This window comes from Ornithodoros turicata, chromosome 3 (genome assembly GCF_037126465.1).
Source record: "Ornithodoros turicata isolate Travis chromosome 3, ASM3712646v1, whole genome shotgun sequence".
NCBI classification, from domain to species: Eukaryota; Metazoa; Arthropoda; class Arachnida; order Ixodida; family Argasidae; genus Ornithodoros; species Ornithodoros turicata.
Window position 1 is genome coordinate 43,476,724 of NC_088203.1, and position 24,005 is coordinate 43,500,728.

General features: G+C 45.9%; 2 protein-coding genes across 3 annotated transcripts in view; one reads left to right on the top strand and one right to left on the bottom strand.

Annotated features, from left to right (window-relative positions):
• Positions 1 to 3,038, top strand: part of LOC135386953 (phospholipid scramblase 2-like) — a 124,262-nt gene extending 121,224 nt beyond the window's left edge. Inside the window, exon 7 of one of the 2 annotated variants that reach the window (XM_064616423.1) lies at positions 2,746 to 3,038. In XM_064616423.1, coding sequence (XP_064472493.1) covers positions 2,746 to 2,853 — 108 coding nt within the window. In that variant the 3' untranslated portion in view covers positions 2,854 to 3,038. The remainder of the gene's footprint in view (positions 1 to 2,745) is intronic. The other variant, XM_064616426.1, reaches the window with a different exon arrangement.
• Positions 3,039 to 4,241: 1,203 nt separating this feature from the next.
• LOC135389400 (uncharacterized protein K02A2.6-like) lies at positions 4,242 to 5,817 on the bottom strand. Its single transcript, XM_064619453.1, has 4 exons — positions 5,542 to 5,817; positions 5,056 to 5,399; positions 4,853 to 4,955; positions 4,242 to 4,808 (listed from the first exon to the last, which is right to left on the bottom strand). The coding sequence occupies exons 1-4, from the start codon at positions 5,815 to 5,817 to the stop codon at positions 4,242 to 4,244; spliced, it is 1,290 nt and encodes a 429-aa protein (XP_064475523.1).
• Between the last annotated feature and the right edge of the window lie 18,188 nt (positions 5,818 to 24,005).

The window sequence follows — 24,005 nt, forward strand, 5'->3', positions numbered from 1 at the left end:
CTAAACGGAGTACTTGTAGATGATTCATTATCACGTCACCAACTAACATTTGTAAAGAAGGACTTGAAGGCTGACTTCAAGTATTACTAACCCTTGATCTCGGTTCAAAGTTAATCATGCACCATTGGTGTGCATAGTACTCCGAAATGGCTAAATAATTTATAGCATAAGTTCTCTGTTACTGTAATTGAGATGTACTTTTGTAAAGTAGTTTTGACAGCCCTGCAAATTGAAACTGGCTTCAGTGTACACTACAAATGCATCGTAAGGTTTAATTGAAATATAATATAAGAGCAGAAGCAACATTTTGTCACAACTCAAACTATATCTTTCTTTTTTATTGTCCAGGGATTTAGGAAACAGAGTAGGACTTCCTGCCCTTATTAGAGTTGTAAAACCTGCAACAAAATAAACAAGAGAAGTATAAACAGTTTCGTCTTTCCCTTTTGAATTTAACAAGTTAGTTATATTTTACCATTTGTGCACTTTTGTGTTCTCTGCTGGTGAAAACATTACAGGGACAATAATGCTGCAGATCCAACAGTGACCTGTCATCTTGATGAAGATAGGAACTTTTCTTCATACATGCTAAGTGAGACGAAAGAAAAGTACAATGAAGGTTGTAAAAAAACAGCCAATCTCTGTCGACTAAAATTTTATATATGTGGATGTTACCACATCGTGTAGTTTCCATCCAAAAGTAGGACTAGGCAACGTTGTTTGGTTGTTGTTGGTAGGTTATTGGCATGTTGATGTGCTATACCGTTATGGCACACCAATATAGATAGAGGCAAACACAGTAGACAGCGTGATGGCTGCAAACTCTCAAGCGATGATTTATTCAACAGAGCCAGAACCTGAAAGCATGAGTAGAAAAGGCAGTGCCCATGCAATGCATGGAGAACAACATTAATCTCTGCGAAGATAGGATCGCGAGAGCAATAAAGAAAAATGACGGTTGTGTCTGAGATAGGGGAACTCTACAAATTTAGGACCAATATGGTGTGGTAACATTGCATGGCTCACTGCAGCAGTGACACACACTGAACAATTCCAGTATTGGGGCTTAAAAGACAATAAACTTTCACTGTTTCAATGGTCATTCAAGTGTAGAGGATGCATCTCTAGAAAATCAATCAGCGTTCCTTAGTCATAACTACACCTCTTTACACGGGAAGTATTGTTCTGCCATTCAAACAAGGTAGCAGTTACCATCGGTTTCCTCTGCTACTGTTGACGTCGTACTAATATTCTGCACCTGTTCAAGGTCTCCATAAATGTCACAAAGTCTGCAACACCTAACAAATCTACTGCTTCCATATCTGGACTTTGCATACCTGCTTTCAGCTATTTCTGTCATGTCAACTTGAGTGCCTGGATCACACAACACGTAGTAGTCTGGCGTCACTTCAACACTGGAAGGCCCCTAAAATTAAATTTGTTGATGTTGACAATATTGAGTACGGGACAAGCAGGACAACATAAGTTAAATGGAATACGTCATCGTTATATTGTAATTTATACATGTGTGACGCCTGTACATACCTAAGATACGTGATGAACTCGTCACCTCGGTGAAGCAAAATCACTGGTTACCGAACGGCAGTTTGCTTCGAACACCTTCGCAATTCGTCGTCTACGGCATCTTCATAGTCATCGGCAGCAAAATAAGCTCAGCGCACACGACACGACTGCTGCATCTAATAGCCGAGTGTTTCGAACCACATTCGTTCTCGCGCTCTCTCTTCTTGTGGCAGAAAACGAAGATGAACGAACATGATTTTTGCACCCCCGAACACCAAAACTACACCAGGCATATGTAGGTATCCTGAATACGTGACACAGCAGCCACGAACATCCACTTCCACTTACTATTTCGCGCGACCAACATGACCACCTACGTCGTAAACAATAAACGCGATAACACAGACGGCCTTGGAGATGGCGCGGTGGATCGTAGCCCGTAGCGGCGAAGTAGGTGAATGCTTCATTAACGTAGAAGCTATGGAAGTGAGCGTCATTTTTAAAATGTCGTTTAGCTGTAAGATCCTGTGCGTCAACTTTGTTCTCTGTAAAATTAGCTCTCACGTGGTAAGGATTGACCAATCCCTGGGAGGCCTGGACCGGAAACCGCCAAAACCCAAGTTTCTCTTTTTCGCCGTTTGTTGGCAGCACCGTCCATGTTCCGGCAATGTTCAAAATATTTATACGTAAAAAATATGCCGAATTGAGAAGTAATGCGTTCTGTGTCTTATCAAGCAATGATGTTGTGCACGACAGTGGGCAAAAATATGGTGGTTATTTTTCACTTTTCGGTCCCTTTAATGAAATACGCGAAATATAGGTCCATATAGCGTAGGTGGCAACATCCTGGTTCAGTCCTCCAAATGTCGTACATGACATCCTGTGGACAAACAGGGGACGTCCATGGATGCACCTTTGACCGTCTCGCAGATGTCGGAGTTTTATGGATGTCCTCAGGACATCCATATGTCCAGAGATGGACGTGATGGATCCTGAGGATATCCTAAAGACGTATATGGTTGTCTGGGAAACCACCGAGGGCGCTATAGTGGCAGCGAATAGCGATCGTGACGCGCGTTCGGCCATTCCATGAGATGTGCACAACATAAGCGGATGCTCATACGAATAAACATAATGAAGCGTAACGTTCTAGTGGATGAGGTCAGTGTTCAACAATGTACAGTGTTAATCGAAATGTAATTGATTATTTTCCATCTTCAGGTGTTTATGTTTGACAGGGATTGGTGCATTACCCATGCCTGCTGCGAAGCCCTCTTGATACTGTACGCCTATGTGAGGTCTCAACGCCGGTGGTTGAGGCGACAATGATTCGTCCAAGGCCAGACCGTTACGAAGAGGCTAACAGGGAGAGCCATTCAATGCAGATAACGGTCTCGTGGTGCATGAGCATGGCACACAATCTGCTCCAAGGGTGTCCAGCTTCAAGTATTCACCTGTATTGGGCTACGTCGGAATACCCAGCAGTTATGCTTTGCGAGAAAGTAATAATAAAACAAAGCTGCGGCACTCTCCACAAACAACTGTACGTAGTGATACAGGTGCGCATATTTTTATTGGTTCCTTTTCTATCTGCAAGATGGCGGTGGCTACGGGAAAAAGCTACAACGTGTAGATGAACACACTTAGGGTCGCGATGTCGCGTGAGAGTGGTGACGAGATCATTACCGTTCTTCGTCTACATGCTCTTCTTCGAGTCGCGTGTCGTTCCTCTGTGTGCCTAGACTCCGGCTTTTACATTATGAAGTTGATCCACCAGCTAGCCTGCATTTACGCTATTTTGTCAGTGACGAAATCATACATGGAACCAGACCACGATACGACAGAAATGCACTTTGTGACACAATCGAGAATAAAAGAACATAATGAAATGAAGAATATAAAACCACATATGGGAAACAACCAACTATATTTTGTTAACTTCCGACTTGCGAGTGGAAATGCTCAAAAAATCCCTTATTTATATTTGTATTTTTCACCTGGGTAACATGATTAATTGCGTGGAATTTTAAAGGAACATTTTTCAAAATTAAATCTGCAAAAAGTACTATCTGCATTATTTGCATATCTGCTTGTGTGTGTGTGTGTGTGTGATTGTTTTGTGAACCAACGCGTCCTCTAGTACGTGTCCCCAATAGTTTGCCGGTGAATAACACAGTGGCAGAGCCAGAAAAATATTATAAGAGGGGTTCTCTGAGGGACCTTATACGGGGGAGGAGTACCTCTCGCACATGCAAGCACCACAAAATATTCGTGGCGCAAGGAACCCCAACCCACACCCGGGCGCTACGCTTCTTGGACAACTACACCACAATTAAAAGCTTCATATGTGTAGTGTCCTGGAGTCTCCTGAAGACCATTTCAGTCAGAACACCGGACGAAGCCACAGACCTTCCGACCAGTTTATTGCTCAAACGAAGAATGACCAAAATGTTCCCCTGCACGCGCTCACGCTTTCCTTTCCTCATCGTCGCCTTCTGTCACGTTAATCCAAAATGTCCTAAACAACAACACTACATTCCCCCCGGTTTCCAATAAAGCTTTCCCCATCAATTGTAAACAAAACAAAGACATAAACCTTAGTTCAGTACGGTGCCACATTGATCACTCAATTCAAAACAAAATATCCGTATCTCTTCGGCGGCTTCGCACGTGAAGACTGTTCAGGGTACCGCCTTGTTGCCGGCTGTGTTGCCTCATTAACGACGGGGACGGCTCGCGTCATTCGGTGGTGTCTGTTCCCTCGGAGACCCCCGGGCTTCCGCCTGATCCACACTGGGTGCTTCATCACTGCGTGGCCGCGCACAATCGTCGACTACGTCCCAGTAGTCCGATATTCGGGGCTGATTGTGGGGAACCCACTTGAAATAACTTCCGTTCCTGACGACTGTTCTGTCACCACATGTAGCTGTGACGGCAGTTCCTTGGACCCTTGTAACCGTATACGGCTGCTGTTCATACCGTGCGTCATGTGATAGGGTTGAAGATCGCTTGAGTAAAACACAGTCACCACGCTGAAGTTGATGAGGTCTCGCGTGTCTTTTCTCGTCGGCGTAGACCTTTATATCCTGCGTCTTTTGCAGGTCAGGCGTTTCCAATTTTCCGTAATGTCGTGTCTCAGGCAGTTGCGGTAATTTTGTCTGGATCTTGCGACCGAATAGAAGTTCTGACGGGGGTATACCAGTCGTCGTGTGTGGCGTGGCCCTGTAATTCAAGAGGTATTCCTGAACCTCTTCCTTCCACGAGCGTCCTTGAATACCCGCTGCCTTCAGAGTCGTCTTTACGTTCTTGATTAACCTCTCCACCTCACCGTTCGCTTGAGGCCATAACGGTGTTGTGCGGTGATGCCGTTATGTGCGGCAAACTCGGCGAACTCCTTGGCGAAAAATGGGGGACCATTATCGGTCTTTGACCTACGTTATTACATGTACCGCGAAGATTTGAGTAAGCTTTGCGATGACCGTTTTTCCAGTCAGCGAAGACAGAGTTGAGACCACTGGAAATCGTGAATACTTATCCACGACGACTAATAAGTACTTGTTGACAGGCAACGGTCCCGCAAAATCTGCAGCAAGTGACTGCCACGGTCCTCCTGGAAGAGGCGTCATCATCAACGGCGAAGTCATATTCTCTTCGACTGTTCTTTGGCAAGCTTCACAGTTCCTGACGGCGCTTTCCACCTTCTTGTCTATTCCAGGAAACCAGACATTTTCTCTGACGAGCTGCTTAGTTTTCACAATGCCCTGGTGACCTCTGTGTACGAGGCGCACGATATCAATCTGTGCTTTTCCTGGGATCACAAGCCTTGTCTCTCTCAACACCAAATTGCTCTCCGTCACCGTCAACTCTTCCCTGATCTGGTAAAAAGACTTCAGCAGTTCATGCCTCCACAGGCCGTGCGCAGGGCCGTGAGTCCATCTGTGGGTCTCCTTTGTACGCGTTTTCAATGTCTTGCGCCGTTAAAGCTTTTGGCGTAGCTCAGTTCAGCACAAAGCGTACGTATTCTTCTACGGCGCTTGTTTCTTGCGTCGGACTACCCTCTCCGCTTGCCACAATCGGGTGCCTCGACAAATAATCTGCCGGATTTTCTTTGCCCGGCATGTGCTGTATGTCAAAGACATAGTGCTGAAGTCTGAGGCTCAGCCGCTCCAACCGCGCGGAAAGCTTGGCGCTGGAATTTCGCAGTAATACCGGCAGGTGGTCTGTCTTCACCAGGAATTTTCCTCCCGCCAGGTATACTCGAGAACGCTCCACGGTAGACACGATGGCTAGCATCTCTTTATCAACTTGGGGTATTTCTTCTTCGTGGGCGATAACGCTCGGCTGTAGTAGGCCAAGATGCTGGGTCTGTTCCAATCTTTGGCCTCTTGAATCAGGATTCCAGCTATTCCATGGGTTCTGCGTCTGTGATGATGCAGGTTTCCTTGTTGATGTCGAAGTACGCAAGAGTCTGAAAGTGTTTAATCAGTTTAATCAGGTGTTTAATCTTGTTCAGGGCTTTCTGGTGGTCTTCAGTTCATCGGAATTCAACCTCGGAGCGCGTTAAGCGTCTGAGGGGTTCGGCGATTTCTGCTAGGCGAGGGATGAACCGGCTGCAATAGTTCACCATGCTTAGAAGGCTCCTGACCTCTGCTTCTACCTTTTCAGGGACGACACTGATTCCGTCGGCAGAGAACGCATGTCCGTGTTAGGATAGCCCTGTATCTTGAAGGCTCATCAGGACCAGACGCAGTCTTCGGTCATGCTCTTCCATCGTGCGTCCGGAAATCAGAATGTCATCACTAACGTTGATAATTCCGTTTTCATCTGGTAGGATCTGTCGAATGGCGTCTTGAAAGATCCCCGCTGCTGCGTTAACTCCGAAGAGCAATCTCTTCGTAACCCACAGTGGGTGGAAAACGTGGTTATAGCTCGCGAGGACTCATCCAGCTCCAGCTGGTGGTAGCCTTCGTTTAGATCTAACTTCGAAAAAAAAAAAACGCTGCTCCGTTCAGGATGCTGATGATGTCCTCGACCGTGGGCATAACATAGCGTACACGAGCGATCGCCTTGTTATCTTCTCTCATGTCAATACACATCCTGACTGCTCCATCAGTGTGTGGCTTAGGCACAACCACGATTGGCGAGACCCAAGGCGTCGGCCCCGTGACGTGCTCGATCATGTCTAATGCTTTAAGGCGTGCCAACTCCGCTTCTAACGCCTGGCTCATCCGAAAAGGAATCCGCCGATGCTGTCGTGCTACCGGGCTAGCATCGCTCGAAACCTCCAACTTCACTTGAAACTTCTTCAGCACTGAATAGTTTAGGAAACTCCTTCCGAGCGTCCACCGACGTCTGCTCAGCAACTGCTTGCACGATGTCAACCAGCATGAGTTTCCTGGCTGTCTTGTAACTGAGCAGCGACGGCTGCGGTCCTTGGACGACATGCACTTCTGCTCGAGTGCTGCTGAGTTTGGCGCTGAACATAGCCGTGAACTTCCCCATTAGTGGCATCTTTTGCTATACTCCGTAAGGTACTAGTCGAGTAGTTATTGCTTCCAAAGGGAATCTCAACTGCGTTCTCCAGGTTCGCTCACCAACAAGGTTGACCCCGCACCCGCATCCAGGAAGAACTCCAGGGGCTTCTCGTTTAATGTTATCGTTACTATGGGGAGCTTGCTTGCCGTGCCGTGTACATAAAAAATAGACTCGTCTGAACTTGCAGGTCGTAGTGCTTCTGTTGTCGCAGACGACGTAGTTAAAGAGCGTATCTTCTCCTTTAACTCTCTGGCGCTTCTGCACCACTTTGCGAAATGGTTTCTTCTCCCACAGTTGTGGCAAACTGCTTCCCAGGCTGGGCAACTTGTCTTGCCGTTCTTGTGCGGCCAGCTTCCTTCGCACCCCGAACATTTAGCTGTTTGTCTCTGTTCAGAGCCAGTTTTCCTGTGGCATGTTCTACGACGCTCGTACTTCTTGGCGTCGACTTTCTGCACTGTAGACGTTTGAGGTGGAGACTCGATACTGGATGCCTGCAACTCCGCCGTTTCTATACCGCTCCCAAGCGCGAGGAGTTTCTCTAGAGTGATGTCGGTTTCTCGCAGTGCTGCCCTGCGTAGCTTCGCGGACGTGGTGCCCTCAATAATATGGGAAACGAGTTCTTTCTCTAGGTCCGTGGACTCTCATGTTGCTGCGAGTCGCCGGAGCCTAACCTGGAATTGTTCAAGCGTTTCTACTGCATCTTGGTGTTCTTGGCGGAGGATGTGACGTTCGAAGACAGCATTTTTCTTGGGGGCAAAGTATTCCTTTAACCGCGTGACGGCGGTATCGAAGTCTGTTTTGGTGTTGGGCTGCGTCTAGAACACATCACTTCTTCACCTGCATAATGCAGCAAAATCGCGCGCTTTCGGGCTGGATCTGTGATGTTTGCAGCTAGCAGAAACTTTGCAAAGCCGGCAATCTACGTCAGCCATCTCAGTGAGAGTGATGAAACGTCACTATGTGGGTTGAAGGGCGGGAAGGTCGGCAAGAGCGTCTCTATGGCTGCCGTTCTATTAGGCTTCTCTGTGCTTCTTTCGTCTCGTGGGCCTCCTCAATGCGTTGCTTGCTTCAGCAGTCTGAACCTTCGTCGCCAGAATTCGTAGTGTCCTGGAGCCTAATGCAGACCATTTCAGTCAGAACACCGGATGAAGCCAGAGACCTTCAGACCAGTTTATTGCTCAAACGAAGAATGACCAAAATGTTCCCCTGCACGTGCTCGCGCTATCCTTCCCTCATCGTCGTCTTCCGTCACGTTAATTCAAAATGTTCTAAACAACACTACAATATGCACAGAGAGGATTTTGGGGTTCAACTGCCCTCCTCCCGAAATCATCCCGTATGCAAAGTCTCCATCGAACTCCTCCCGAAATATATATATATATATATATATATACAGGATGTCCCAGAAAACGTGTCATTGAATTAGAATAAAAAAACTACGCCACCCAGAATCATGCGGTCAACGGCATTTGTTCTTATTAGGTTTTTGCCACCTTGTAAAGTTAATGCCATGTAACCCAAGTTTAATTATGCAAATATTTGCGAACTGAACTCAGAAATTTGCCAAGGGAAGGTCTCTTTTTTACCCCCCCCCCCCCCAATATGAAGAGCGTGCCGAATTCACTCAAATTCATGATAATTGGCAGTGATATTCACGAGCTATCCCATCGGAAAAAATAGCCGAATATGATGCTTTTCGGAGCACCTGACCAAAACGCGCGATGTCTTTCTGAGCGCAATCACTCGCAGTCCGATGAAAGGAGGTTCCGAAGCCAGCCCACAGAGTGATAGTAGAAAAAGTAACAGTTCCTAAAATTCGGAGAGGGAAAGCATTATCCCAGCGAAAGTCGGAGGTGATAAGCCATGCCTGCGTTATCTCTTTCTGCGATGCCGGGGTGGGCTGGGTTTCCAACCTCCTTTCGTCGGACTGACACAGATTGCGCTGAAAAATTCATCGTGCGCTATTTTGTGCGACCTCCGTAGAGCATGATGTTCGGCTATTTTTTCCGATGGGATAGCTCCTGAATATTCCTGTCAGTTATGAATAATTTGAATAAATTAGACACGCTCTTCACATTGGTGGGGTAAAAAAGTGACTTTACTAGGCAAATTTCCGACTTAAGCTCGCAAAAATTTACATAATTAAACTTACGTTACACGACATTAACATGAGGAGGTGGCAAAAACCCAGTAAGAACAAATACCGTTGACCGCATGACTCTAGGTGGTGTAGTTTTTTTATTATAATTCAATGACACGTTTTCTGGGACACCCTGTATATATAGATACTCATGGAACGATGCGGCAGCACCAGAGGACACGTGTTTCGCCGTGTTTGCGGCTCGTCGGCCCTGGGTAGCTGCGCATCGTTCCGAATTGGCAAACCAGGGGTCACTCAGCGAGCGATATACACCTGGGAGGGTGACTGAGCACTCCTCAATGCCACAGTGCAAGCCAGTGAATTGTAATGCAGGAAAAAAAGCCATTAAAGAAACAAATAAATGTTACTAGACGTGTTTGAATTTCAAACTTACAGATTAACATGTGTAGCAGCAGCGTCATAATCATCACCCGCACCGCCATCGGTTAGCGCAGCACTGCGCCAAAATTATATATTAAGATGGCTTCTATGGCTGCACGCAGAGAAACAGATACTCATGGAACGATGCGACAGCACCAGAGGACACGTATTTCGCCGTGTTTGCGGCTCGTCAGCTCTGGGTAGCTGCGCATCGTTCGGAATTGCCAAACCAGGGGTCACTCAGCGAGCGATCTGCACCTGGGAGGGTGACTGAGCACTCCTCAATGCCACAGTGCAAGCCAGTGAATTATAATGCAGGAAAAAAAGCCATTAAAGAAACAAATAAATGATACTAGACGTGTTTGAAATTCAAACTTACAGATTAACATGGCTCCTGGCTTGTTGAAAACAGGGGCGTGTTGAAAAAACAGTGTCAATCGGGACGATGGTTGGTCAGGGGATGAACTTACTGCCATTCCGTTTAATGCATTAAGTTTTCCGGTACTAGAAAGTAAAGCACCAGCAACACTCATGCTGGTCAGAATGAAAAGAACATGCCAAGCTGGCTTTCTTTGTGAATTTGAAATAAAAGAAGCAAAAACGATACTGACACAGTATCTAAAAATCGCATGCAGGAAAAAAAGCCATTAGAAAAACAAGTAGATGATACTAGACATGTTTGTTATTCAAAATTATATATTAAGATGGCTTCTATGGCTGCACGCAGAGAAACAGATACTCATGGAACGACGCGACAGCACCTGAGGACACGTGTTTCGCCGTGTCTGCGGATGGGTGTGAACATTCACAACATGACGGATAACGGACACCCATTTTGCGAGCAGCTCTTCTCCACTGTCCCCACTTGTCCGTGCACACCAGTACAGGTGTCTAACAATGCTCTCACACCAGAGGGCCACATCTCGATGATGTTTGATTTTGCTACTGCCAGCATTTTTTTCTTTATACCTAAATTTTTTGAATTATGTTGTACTGTACCAAACCATATCTGTCAAGAAACAGTAATGTAGAGATAAATCCCTACCCTTTGCCACGTGCCAGACGTCGAAATGATGACGAATATTGGTGTGCTTTGATTTCAAGAAAGCCTTGCCACCAGTGTGTCTGTCAGTGACAAGCAGGTCCGTGGACAGTTCATGTTCATCAAGAAATGCCAAGGCCTGCTCGAGTCCTTTCTTTTCCATGTTGTTGCTGTAGACAACCTGTGGGGACTGGAACGTATGTTTTTATTAGTAGAGTTTCTCTCCCTCTAGTGATTACACAAGATACCAAAACACATTTTTGTCAGTTATGTGGTTATTGCCACATACCATGATCAATTCAAAGTGTAATATCTTGTTGACGGATGTCTCCAGTAGAGTGTATGTCCCCATGAGCGCGTTGTGGCCTGGAGAGTCACACCGAGCATCCCTTGCTAACATTAGTTTTCTGCCCCTCACCCTCTGGATGAGTGCCTGTTGCTCAGAGAGCCACGCCTAAAAGAAATGTATTTTCATTAGCATGCAGAAATAATGCAAATATGCTGAAAAGGAAGTATATTTATTTATTTATTTATCTTGGATTATACGTTTAGGGCGCTGTAAGGGCATTACCTATCGCAATGGGACACAAGTATACATCAATAAGTACTTAGACAGGAAATGTCATACAGGATGAGCAGATAATAAATTTCACAATGTTACGAAGGATACCACAATGGACAATATAGCTGGCATGATTTTCACTTTCACCAGTACATTACAGTAATGTCTCTATTATAATGTGAATGGGATCATTCTCGTAATAAGTAATGTAACTCGCTCGATGCAAAAATGTTTATCGAACAACACTGAATGGCCAAAGCACCTCTACCTCAAGCTTAGATAAACATCCAACTTTTTTTTACTTTTTTTAACTGGTCACCTCACTAGAAGTTGTTCTCCACTACAGAGGTGGTTGTGTTTGAGGATATGTTCTCCACTGGGAACATATCCTTCTCAGCTTGTTTCCAGCTTATGTTAACATGCAAGATTTCATTTGAATCAAACAACAAATGCTATCGCAGACAAGTCAGTCTACCTGTTCTCATCATCCTCATCTTCTGCACTGCAGCTTGGCTGCTCATCAGTGTCGGCACTGGGAGGCCTGGAGAAATATGCATTACAGTGGTTACAAGGAAATTCTTAATAAGCAGCTTGTAGATGGGGGGGGGGGGGCTCATGAATCTTCATATCACAAATGTGTGAAGCAAAGAGAGTAAACACAAACACATGGGTAAACAATGCATAGTGTTGCAGCACCTAAACTGTATTTAAATGATAAGAATAACAGAAAATATACTTTATTGTTTGAACCATTTGTCAATGAACCTTGCAATTGAAATATGTTATTGTCTACAATGCTTCCTGAACTGTACTCTAATTAGCTTCCAACCAACATGCAGGAAGTAAGTGGCACAAAGATGTAACATTTGTCAGAGACTGTGAAACCTCAGAAATTTCTTGCGAAGCAAGGACGCCATGCATTGTTCATGGATCTACTTCTTTCGCTTTTTATGTGTGTAGCTACATGGTTGCTTTTCAGTTGATATACACAATATAAGCAATATAAGATTCCTGCCTGGGAAGACCTCTAAACAAATTAGTGTCCTTAGAGCGCTTTGTGGTGTGTTTTCATGTTGTGTGTAGTATGTCTGTGTGTATCTACCTACTTTAAAGTGCTCTGTTTTGACCGCAATGTTCCCTTTTCATTATATAGACTAGGTGAGGCATTGACTCTATTGCGGCCAGTGAACTTGTTGTGAAGTATGGAAATGAGGTTAAACTTGAAAGGGTTCAGCAACATAAATTTAGTTGACTTAGCATGCTAATTCTGAATAGCTTTTTAGAAATGATGCAGAAGTGGGTGGGAAGGCTAACGGAATTGAAACACTGGAACCATCTCACATGTGTCTGTTCCTTCGTGTGTGCTTCAGCATAAAAATGACTACTTCCTTGTACCCAACCTGAATGACATGTGCATCTGTGTAACTGCAGTGAACAAAGCAAACGGGTAGTGCACTTACAGTTCCAGCATATCAGGGTCCTCATGTGGGGCCTCAAGCGGGGCTTCAAAATATGACGACTCCAATGTCCTATGAAAATTCCATAATGAGGAAATACCATTAGTCCCATATCTACCCATGTACAAATGTGACATTGAAATGTACCATACCCATCTGTCTGGTTTGGAACGTAGCTAGCATCATTAGGATCCAACATCCCGCACAAAATCAGTATGCAGGTACACCTATGCACTCAGAAATGGGCCGCATGAACACAGAAAATATAATCCGGTATAAGTGTACATAGACCTACTCTGCCATGCTGTCTTCATCATCAGAATGGGGACCATCATCCATGGGAACATCATTCATGCGGGGACCATCATGGATGACGGGACCATCAGGAGGGAGGATGGGGCCATTAAAAACTGGAGTTGAAGTGCGTCGTCATAGAATACAACTGGCTCTGTCTGACAAGATGCGTCACTGAGCTGAGGAGGTGGTCGTATTTGTACCATGACTTGTGGAACTAATCAAGAAAAGTAAATTTGCAGATAGTATCCCTATCCATATTCCCATGAAAAGCAAAGAAAAGTTACCACTGTTCTCCAAAGTTTGTGTTCCATGCTCCGTGTATGTTGGCCTGACTGGAAACACAGGTGACACTACCTGAGTAGCAGGTGGGGACAACGGTGCTGTCTCCACATCGCCACCAGTGTCACAAATGACTCCACCGATATCTGCGAAATACGTTCAGTGTATTTCGTGATAGCGAAGCCAATATCGCATACAATGCAACTAAGTGAACACGAAACGTAACAGCATCAAGAACACTCATTCACAGTGTTCTTCCAACTGCAAACTTATGCTGCACTCACCACATTCGGCACTGAAGTGATCTTCCGCATCCGTGTTTGGAGGCGTTGTGGGTGTGCTCAGCTGGTACGCACTGAGTGCTTGGTCGACAAGCTGCACACAAAATTAGCAAATTTTATTTTGTGAACACACATTGCAAATTAACCTCACCTCTTTCCGCCTTTGCTCGTCGTGCGATGCACGCCCAGGTAGTTCCATATGCCTTCCGAAAATCGTGGGCACGGCGCCGGGCACGAGAGATCGCCGTTTGTTGCTGCAGCCCATATTGAACATGAGTTCGGTCGAGGGATCGAACATATCGGGACTGAAGTGTTTGGAGCGAAGTCTGCTGTGAGTTGTCGGATGCCAACTCCTCGTTTTCGGCGGAATAGCGGCCACCCACTGACGAAAACAATGACTGCCTTTCGGAAAGTGAAATAACGAAACATCGGGCGTCGTCGGGTGCTTGCTTTTGCAGCCTTGAGTGCAACGCATTGTCCCAACCATTCCGCTCGGTGAACGTCTTTCCTCTGCCACTGACGGCACAGGAATTTGAAATGAAAAATGTCACGCAAAGTACTCGCCAACGATAGAACAGAACGAAGCAGAAGAAACAGAAAATAGCGCGCTCGACAAGACTACCGGTGACGTGAAGCACAGTGTTGCTAGACTGCCATTCCATGGAAAATCGCCGAATCAATCGATGGAAAAAAATCGTTTTCTAATTATCTATGTCACATGGAGATGAGATATTGCGACCACTGAAACATCATACGATATAGATTGACGTAGCATTGTGAGTTCATAACGCTTTTGGTGCGGAGTCTCCTTTTAATACTTCACTGGCTTTGCACTGGGCTTTCAGAGGTGAGTTTTTTACCCTGACGGGAAGACATCACATTCCACGTGGCCTTCCGACGCCACTCGCTCAAACGTCGCCCACCTACGCATTGCTGATGAACGCCCAATAAGGCCGAAACAGCTGTCCAATGCTGGTGTGGCGACGTTTTGGACTTACGAACATATATATATATATATATATATATATATATATGTATATATTCTAAAGGCTTTTCCAAATATATTTTAAAAAATGTTCGCACTTGGCTGGGACACCCTGTATACCTGTAGCTTACGTGTTTTGCATCACACACACACAGCCTAACAATGCCACGCTGTAGCGAATAAAAGCTGGCGGACCCGCTTTTTAGCATCTTTCTATGGAGCCTCTATTGCATAGTGTCTATTAGCACTTCCCAATACATACACTGTGGCCAATTTGGAATTCGGAGTTAATAGGATTTCTACAGAACACCGGCGTTTTTATAGTTTAGACATATGTTCAACGCGCAGCGAAAGAGCCTCTGCTAATTTTCTTCCCTTAATATTTCACTGGCTTTGCACTGGGCTTTCAGAGGTGAGTTTCTCACCCTGACGGGATGACATCACGTTACGTGACCTTCCGACGCTACTCGCTCAAGCGTCGCCCACCTATGCATTGCTGATGAAGGCCCAATCAGGCCAAGCTGCGTAGCTCAGGCTCCGAATCTGCGAAGGAATCGTTCGTCATTTGGAAGATCAAGGTCAAGATTGCCAGCCAGTGCGCTACTACCTTAGGAAGCAGGCCCCGGATTCGCCGTTGTCGTCTCCCGGGGCAGAATGACATCGCTTTTGGCGCCCAGCAAGGAATGGGCGTTCAACGTAAGTGTGACTGCTGGCGCTCTCGTTGACGGCATCATCGATGCAGCGGCAGAAATAGGAGGTGTTGACAACATCTACTGTGTTCAACATCTGGGAAGCACCGTTTTCCAGGTGGTAGTCTCGTCGGCGTCAGCCATCCGTTTAGTAAATGAAAAGGGTCATCGGAAATCGGAAATGAGCAGGTTAACATCGAACCCGTTGGACCACGTGCCGTTATAGTAACATGTAGGTACCTGCCTGCTTATGTCTCCTCGGAACAGCTCGTCCGGGCATTGCAACCGTATGGCAAAGTACTTGATGTCAACTTCGTAATGTATAAGGACCGACCTACCGTAAGGACTGGCGACAGAACCGTGAAGATGGAAATGTTAGAAAACAACCCAGTTCCCAACTTCCTGCGGGTAAACGGACACCGCGTCACCTTTAATTACCGAGGAATGAGGAGGGTCTGCAGGAGATGCAAGCAGGAAGGTCACCATTCTGTGACCGTTGCTTCGTGTTTGGTCACGCTGGAGAGGGCTGCAGTGCCCCATGCTGACAGTGCGATGCCGCCCACGCGTCGGTGGACTGCACCAAGCGTAAGGCGTACTCGGAGGCTGTGAGGATTGCAGGATTTTCCGCCGCTACCATCGTCTGCACCGGCACTGGAACCGGTAGCAGCAGAAGGGGTCCACGACACCCAGGTTACCTTTAAGTCGATTGTCGTTCTGGACACGGGGTCACCTCTTTCCGAAGATGCCACTCCACCTCCTGCTATATCCAAGGAGCGGAACGCATGCGAAGATATGTCAGTAGTCATGGAGACATCGAACGCAAGCGAGTCGTCCTCCTCGGAAGAGGTTTACCTCATCCGTGTAGACTGGTCCGCAGCTGAGGCCGTGCACCCTCTCCCGAAGCAACATCAGCTCCAACTCTGATTTCATCAAAGGTCACGGTTCCCCGCCGTCAGGCTGCGTCGACAGCAGTGGGAAGCGAAGATGAACACAATCTAGAGGAATCCAAAACTAACGACAATTGTCTTCGAGTGGTGACAACACGACGGAACAACTTGAGACCATGTCAAGCAAGCGTAAAAAAGTGATCGAAGTTTTTGGTAGATCAACATTTGACAATGAATCTGAATCGGACTCGAACATGGACTAAGTGTCTCATGATTCTTACTGTATTATGAGTCTTCACATGATTACGCTAAACGTTAGAGGGTTTCCTAACGTCCATAAGCAGATCGATGTGTTGCATTGGGCTAGATCTGTTAATTGCGATCTGCTGTTTCTGCAAGAAACCAATTTTCGTTCTGTGAAAGATGTTGCGGAATTCAAGTCTCGTTTTGGTGTAGAATGTTACTTTTCACTCGGAACAGCCAAATGTGAAGGCCTTTGGCCTAGAATTTGGCCTACTTTGTTTCCCAATACCTTTGTGATAACGGGCGAGCTGTCTGTTTAGATCCCACTGTTTTCGGCTCATGATATCGCTCCATCAATGTTTACGCCCCCGCTCAAAGAAATGCCAGTAACCCGTTTTTTCGTCATGTAGATGCCTTGATGTTGGATTCGCATCCCATATTTGTCGTTGGAGATTTTAATTCTATGCTCAATCCCAACAGGGATGCAAGAGGCCCTGGGTTGGGGAGGAGAACATGCAAGTCCCAGGAATTGAAACGTATAATCGAGCAGTACACTTTTAAGGATGGCTGGGTATGCTTGCACGGGAACAGGTTCCAGTACACCTGGTCACGCGAATCCATACAAAATCACCGATCTCCAATGCATGCGAGTGATGGGTCTGGTCGTACAAGCCCTTCCTTTGAAGTTGAGCCTCTTCAGAGTTCGAAGTAGCCTCGACGCGTGTACATTGCATGTCCAATAAACGATCTGTGAGTGACAAAGTTGTCAGTGGGCGGCATAGCTGGGCGAACTCACTCATGAGGGCCCTCATGAGTGCCCCTCACCCTCACCTCACGCTTTTGCGGTGAGGGTGAGTGAGGGCAAGCCCGCGATCAGGCCATCCGTGAGTGCACTCATGAGGCTTTGCCCCTCATGAGACCTCCTGTGAGTGCACTCATGAGGTCTGAGGGGCGCCAGGTCTGTGTGAGTGAAGTCACTGGTGAGGCCCGAGGGGTGTGAGGTCAGTATGAGTGCATTCAGAAATGAAGTAAAATGACGCTTACGACACGTGGGCAAAGTGATGAAGGCACTAGTGATATGGTTTCAGTGACCCAGCTACCGGCAGGGTGCACTTTAAAGGGCTGGTGTTCCCGTTTTTAGCAATTTCGTCTATATCGCGCTGGGAATACAGCCAAGCGTCCTGAGCTGACGGATTAGTTGGGGATATGGTCTCAGTGACCCATCTGCCGGCAGCGTGCACTTTAAAGCGCTGGTGTTCCCGTCTTTAGAATTGCGTCTACGTCGCGCTGGGAACACAGCCAAGCGTCCTGAGCTGACAGATTAGTTGGTGATATGGTTCCAGTGACCCCTCTGCCGGCAGCGTGCACTTTAAAGCGCTGGTGTTCCCGTTTTTAGAATTGCGTCTACGTCGCGCTAGGAACACAGCCAAGCGTCCTGAGCTGACGGATTAGTTGGTGATATTGTTCCAGTGACCCATCTCCCGGCAGGGCACACTTTAAAGGGCTGGTGTTCCCGTTTTTAGCAATTTCGTCTATGTCGCGCTGGAAACAGAGCAAAGCGTCCTGAGGTGACTGATTACTTGGTGATGTGGTTCCAGCGACCCAACTACACGCAGTGTGCGCTTTAAAGGGCTGGTGTGGCCATTTTTTAGCAATTTTGTCTACGTCGCGCTGGGAACAGAGCAAAAGCGTCCTGAGCTGACTGATGACTTGGTGATGTGGTTCCAGCGACCCACCTGCACGCAGTGTGCACTTTATAGGGCTGGTGTGCCCGTTTTGAGCGATTTCGTCTACGTCGCGCTGGGAACACAGCCGCATATTCTCCGCTGACTGATTATTTGGTGACATGGTTCCTGCGACCCAACTACAGGCACGGTGCACTTTAAAGGGCTAGTGTGCACGTTTTTACCAAGTTCGTCTTTAAAGCCCTTTAAAGTGCACCCTGCCGATAGTTGGGTCGTTGGAACCATATCACAAAGTAATCAATCAGCTCAGGAGGCTTTCCTGTGTTCCCAGCGCGACGTAGACGAAATTGCCAAAAACGGGCACACCAGCCTTTTAAAGTGCACCCTGCCGATAGTTGGGTCGTTGGAACCATATCACAAAGTAATCAATCAGCTCAGGAGGCTTTCCTGTGTTCCCAGCGCGACGTAGACGAAATTGGTCAAAACCGGCGCACCAGCCTTTTAAAGTGCACCCTGCCGGTAGTTGGGTCATTGGAACAATGTCGCCAAGTAATCAGTCAGCTCAGGTCGATTTGCTGTGTTCCCAGCGCGACGTAGACGAAACTGCTATAAACCGGCACACCAGCCTTTTAAAATGCACCCTGCTGGTAGTTGGGTCATTGCAACCACATCAGCAAGTAATCAGTCAGCCCAGGACGCTTTGCTGTGTTCCCAGCGCGACGTAGACGAAATTCTAAATACGTGCACACCAGCCCTTTAAAGTGCACAGCCGGTAGTTGTGTCACTGGAACCTTATCATCAATGGCTTCATAATTTGCGCACGTCTAGTTGTGTCATTTGACCTCATTTCTGAATGCCCTCATACTGACCTCACACCCCTCAGGCCTCACCAGTGACTTCACTCACACAGACCTGGCGCCAGTGTTGCTCGGCTCGTCAGCTCTGGGTAGCTGCGCGTCATTCCGAATTGGCAAAGCAGGGGTCACTCAGCGAGCGATATACACCTGGGAGGGTGACTGAGGGCTTCTCAATGCCACAGTGCAAGCCAGTGAATTATAATGAGGGAAAAAACATTAAAGAAACAACTAAATGACACTAGACGTGTTTGAAATTCAAAATTACAGATTAAGATGGCTTCTATGGCTGCACGTAGAGGAACAGATACTCATGGAACGATGCGACAGCACCAGAGGACACGTGTTTCACCGTGTTTGCGGCTCGTCAGCTCTGGGTAGCTGCGCATCGTTCGGAATTGGCAAACCAGGGGTCACTCAGCGAGCGATATACACCTGGGAGGGTGACTGAGTACTCCTCAATGCCACAGTGCAAGCCAGTGAATTATAATCGACGAAAAAAAAAGCCATTAAAGAGACAAGTAAATGACACTAGACGTGTTTCAAATTCAAAATTGCAGATTAAGATGGCTTCAATGGCTGCACGCAGAGAAACAGATACTCATGGAACGACGCGACAGCACCAGATGACACGTGTTGCCAATTCCGAACGATGCGCAGCTACCCACAGCTGACGAGCCGCAAACACGGCGAAACACGTGTCCTCTGGTGTTTTCTTGAACAATGGGGCGCATTAAACTATGCCGAAATATGGAAAAGTTGTCCTGTACGAGCTTCCTTCTGACATCTACATATACATCATTTACGCACTTTCATTGCCTGGTGTTAGAGGGGAAGCATTGGTCTGCCATCCCAAGGGCATGTCGAGTGAAAATAAATCTAGTGACGTGGTGAGAATTCAAGAACGGAGCACATTTTGGGTCAAGTTTACTATAAATTTCCTGCAAATTAGCATTCTTGAAGGATCCTCAGATAATTTACGCTTGTAAACTGCTGCATGGAGATTAGATTCACATAAAAATGTCAAGATGATCTATATTCATTGTTGAACCAAGCGTTCGAGAATATCAAGCTCTTGCAAAAAATGACAAATTTTTTTCCGATAGTGTATTCACATGTAGGATCATCTAAAATAAATCTTCCCCTATTTGTATAACCAGTTTTCTCCTATAACATATTGAAAATCTACAGGTTTATTTACTTTAAGAAAAACAAAAAAAATGTCACCATAATGTGTTGCAGCTTGTTCATCAGTCGTCTAGGAAGCAAAAAAAGAAAAAGATACCTTTGTGGCTGTCGCCCGCGAAAATCGACACTCTGCTTTTCCATTTTGAGAACTTACAAGTGTATTTGTTTTTACGCAAGAAAAATGTTTCGTCAGCTCATTCTGTTATGCCCAGTTCTACAGATTAGTTGCAGTCGCTGCTTCATAACAACTTTGTCAACATCTATAATTGTTTTCAGATACCTGAAGCCATCGGGAAAGTGAACAAATCCCATAATTTCAAGAACAGATCCTCTCCTATAGCATGTTCAAAATATGGTGGCATGTGTTTCCTGTAGATCTTATCGCATCAGCTGACCATATCGGCCCAGATCATGTCAGAATGCGACGTAACAGCTTTTGGAAACCATTTATTATGATCTCGTGTGCCTACTCCCACAACAGAAAAAAAAAAAAAGGTCAGTCTTTCTTTCAGTGAAAATAGGTGTTTGTTTCTGCTGCGTTAACAGAAGGTGGCTCAAAGTAATAGTACCTCCTTGTGGCCTGGGTGGAGCACGCCTCACTGTGTTTTATGTCCAGTAATTTCTTCTCTAACCGTATGTCTTTGGCAGTGAGCCACAACGTATGCAGTCTCCAGGCTTTCTTTCACCCAGAAGAACAGCTTACAGTTGTTAGGCATAAACAGCTTACAGGCATCAGTATATCTGCAAACAATATGGGGCAGCAATCTAGCCCTATAGGTGAAACTTTTTAAATGGTACTGCGAACACAGTCATAGTCCCCTTTATCACGGCACAAAGCATTTATGCCAAAGTCATGCTTGTGGAGGCAAAGGTTAACAATTGAATTTTCTGTTTTTCTATGCCGTGTATGTGCTTTTATTACGCACTTGCTGAGTGTATGGCTTCTGCTTTAAGCTGCAACAAACCAATAAATAAAAAAAATATTAGGAAAGAATTGTGCCACCTTCCGTCGCCATCGACTAAGCAAGATAAGTCAATAAAGGTGGTGGTTATTCACTCTGCTATATGATTGTGTTCATATTAAGTCACCTGTTTGGACCTGGTAGTACCAGCTAGATACCTTGTAATGCAACATGTATGTGACCGCATGGCGGACAAAGAAGCGGAATTAGCTAGTCTGGGGTATGAGCTCACACTAGCATAGCTGAAGAAAAAGAAAATGCGGGCCATACATCACATAAAACACAAATACGAGTATGTTTTCAGCAACCACTGGTTGATTTATAGTTGGCGCGGTGCATATAACGTGTCCATAGACTTGTTTTTATTCTAAGAGAAATTAGGTCTCGTTTAATTACTGGAAATAGAGGGTCGGTGCAAATGTAACATCAGTTTCTTTATGTGCCCCTATAGTTTTCAAAAGCGCGCTGCTGATCCTTTAGCGCCAGAACGTGCCCTGTAATAATGATAGTGTGAGAGTAAATCTCGGAGCGTTCTTTTTGCCTTTTCACTTGAACGTGAGGGAGAAACAACACTGCAGACCAGCACATTTAATGTAATGTCGCGCAAGATGCAAGTTTTATAGCGATTTCAGTTAGTTATTGCTCTTGGTTTTAGTCCGTTCCGACATCAGATAACCAGAATTTGCACTGTATATCCACGCGAATAAAAAAGATGCAAAAATTTCGTTGAGAAAATTTCATGCTTTTTAAGACATTGAAAATGGCATTCTTGGGTTCTAGGGTATTCAAAGACCAGTGAAAACAGAGTGTTTAAAGTATAATGTATGGGACATCTGTTGCAGATTTTGCATGGCAAATCAATGTGGATGTTCCTCAAATCAGAACCTTATTTCGTTACGCTTTGAGGTTACCGTATGCTGGTTACAGAAAATAAAGGCACCTCTACTGACGTAAGTTCTTCATCCGAGAGAAAATAGGTTTTACTTGGAAACAAACAAACAGTTTCTTCACATTCATGTGCAATTTATTTGCAGAAAGTCATTTCGAGAGTCTGTCCAGTACCAGTTCCTTCCATTTATCAGAACATAAGTTCCCAAGGAAAACCGCACGCAGGAAAGTACGCAGGCACGTTCCGATTTCACGATTCTATGGTTCTGAGGCTGGAAAACACACAGACGGACAAACACAACACATGCACAAGGTACCGGTATCGGGCTTTTTCGTCGATCGTCATTTTCCAACTATCCGAACTAGCCCTGGAGGACCTGACGATGTCTGGCAAAGTTCAAATTATAAGGCGTCTGGAGTAACCTGAAGCAAGATGTTGAAACCACAAGACCGACTTGAACGAGTTGACTCATGGCTTGAAATCGTTATGGAATAACTGAAGTCAGTTCGAACTTGACGCTGTCATGAAAGTTCAAACTATAAAGCGTCTGGAGTTGCCCGAAGAAGATGTTGAAATCAGAAGACCGACTTGAATTAGTTGACTCATGGCTTGAAATCGTCATGGTAGAACTGAGGGCAGTTCAAGGTTGATGCTGTCATGAAAGTTCAAATTATCAGGCAACCGGAGCCCTGAAGCAAGATGTTGAAACCAGAGAGTCGAACCGAAGTGGTTAACGGTCCGGTTCGGGTTTAGGTTCGGCGATAAGGGTTCGGTTCCGGTTCAGCTCCATAAGGCAATTATAATGTTTCAAACCGGTTCTTTCCAAACGGTTCGGTTCACGAACCGGTTCAGGGGGCGACGGGTGCGAATGAAGCACAACAGGCAGGTTACAACAAGCTTCTATGTTTGTTACAGTGCTTGAAGTAGAGAGGAAGGCGTCAGTGGTCGTTCAGGTTTTTGAAAGAGTTTGTGCAATATGAAAGACAAGGTTAGCAGCGGTTACAAGAGGAGCATAGCCATGAATCACTGGTTTGGGTTGACTTTCCCTGCACGCAGCTCATGTCGGGGGGGGGGGGGGCTTAACTCACCCACCGGGTCGTTCGCAGAATCTCACCAGGAATAACAGTCAACCAAGCCTGCTACCTTGGCCTAAGTTATTTAAGTAACTGAAATTATTCATTACCAGTCGAATACACGTTAATCAGCTCACGACACTACATGGCGTGTAGTTGGATTGGGATGGTGCGATCTTGCGCTCAGACTCTTTATGTGTAAAGAGCACGTTATTGTGTCAGCACTGACCGCCGCCGTGCTACCATGTTGGCGTTAGAGTGAAGTGTCTGTGGAACAAAGACAGAGCAAGTGCAAACAGAGAGTTCGACTCATTTTCGACCCATTGGCGATTTTTAGATACTGTGTCAGTATCGTTTTTGCTTCTTTTATTTCAAATTCACAAAGAAAGCCAGCTTGGCATGTTCTTTTCATTCTGACCAGCATGAGTGTTGCTGGTGCTTTACTTTCTAGTACCGGAAAACTTAATGCATTAAACGGAATGGCAGTAAGTTCATCCCCTGACCAACCATCGTCCCGATTGACACTGTTTTTTCAACACGCCCCTGTTTTCAACAAGCCAGGAGCCATGTTAATCTGTAAGTTTGAATTTCAAACACGTCTAGTATCATTTATTTGTTTCTTTAATGGCTTTTTTTCCTGCATTATAGTTCACTGGCTTGCACTGTGGCATTGAGGAGTGCTCAGTCACCCTCCCAGGTGGATATCGCTCGCTGAGTGACCCCTGGTTTGCCAATTCGGAACGATGCGCAGCTACCCAGGGCCGACGAGCCGCAAACACGGCGAAACACGTGTCCTCTGGTGCTGCCGCATCGTTCCATGAGTATCTGTTTCTCTGCGTGCAGCCATAGAAGCCATGTTAATTTGTAAGTTTGAATTTTAAACACGTCTAGTATCATTTATTTGTTTCTTTAATGGCTTTTTTTCCTGCATTATAATTCACTGGCTTGCACTGTGGCATTGAGGAGTGCTCAGTCACCCTCCCAGGTGGATATCGCTCGCTGAGTGACCCTGGTTTGCCAATTCGGAACGATGCGCAGCTACCCAGGGCCGA

Bases quoted from the DNA above. Each gene is read 5' to 3' on its own strand.
- LOC135389400 (XM_064619453.1), bottom strand. From the start codon at position 5,817: ATGCTAGCCATCGTGTCTACCGTGGAGCGTTCTCGAGTATACCTGGCG. The intron at 4,956-5,055 runs GTATTCACGATT...GTAATAACGTAG, and splicing joins TTATTAGTCGTCGTGGATAA to GTCAAAGACCGATAATGGTC. The intron at 4,809-4,852 runs GTGAGGTGGAGA...ACGACTCTGAAG, and splicing joins GTTATGGCCTCAAGCGAACG to GCAGCGGGTATTCAAGGACG.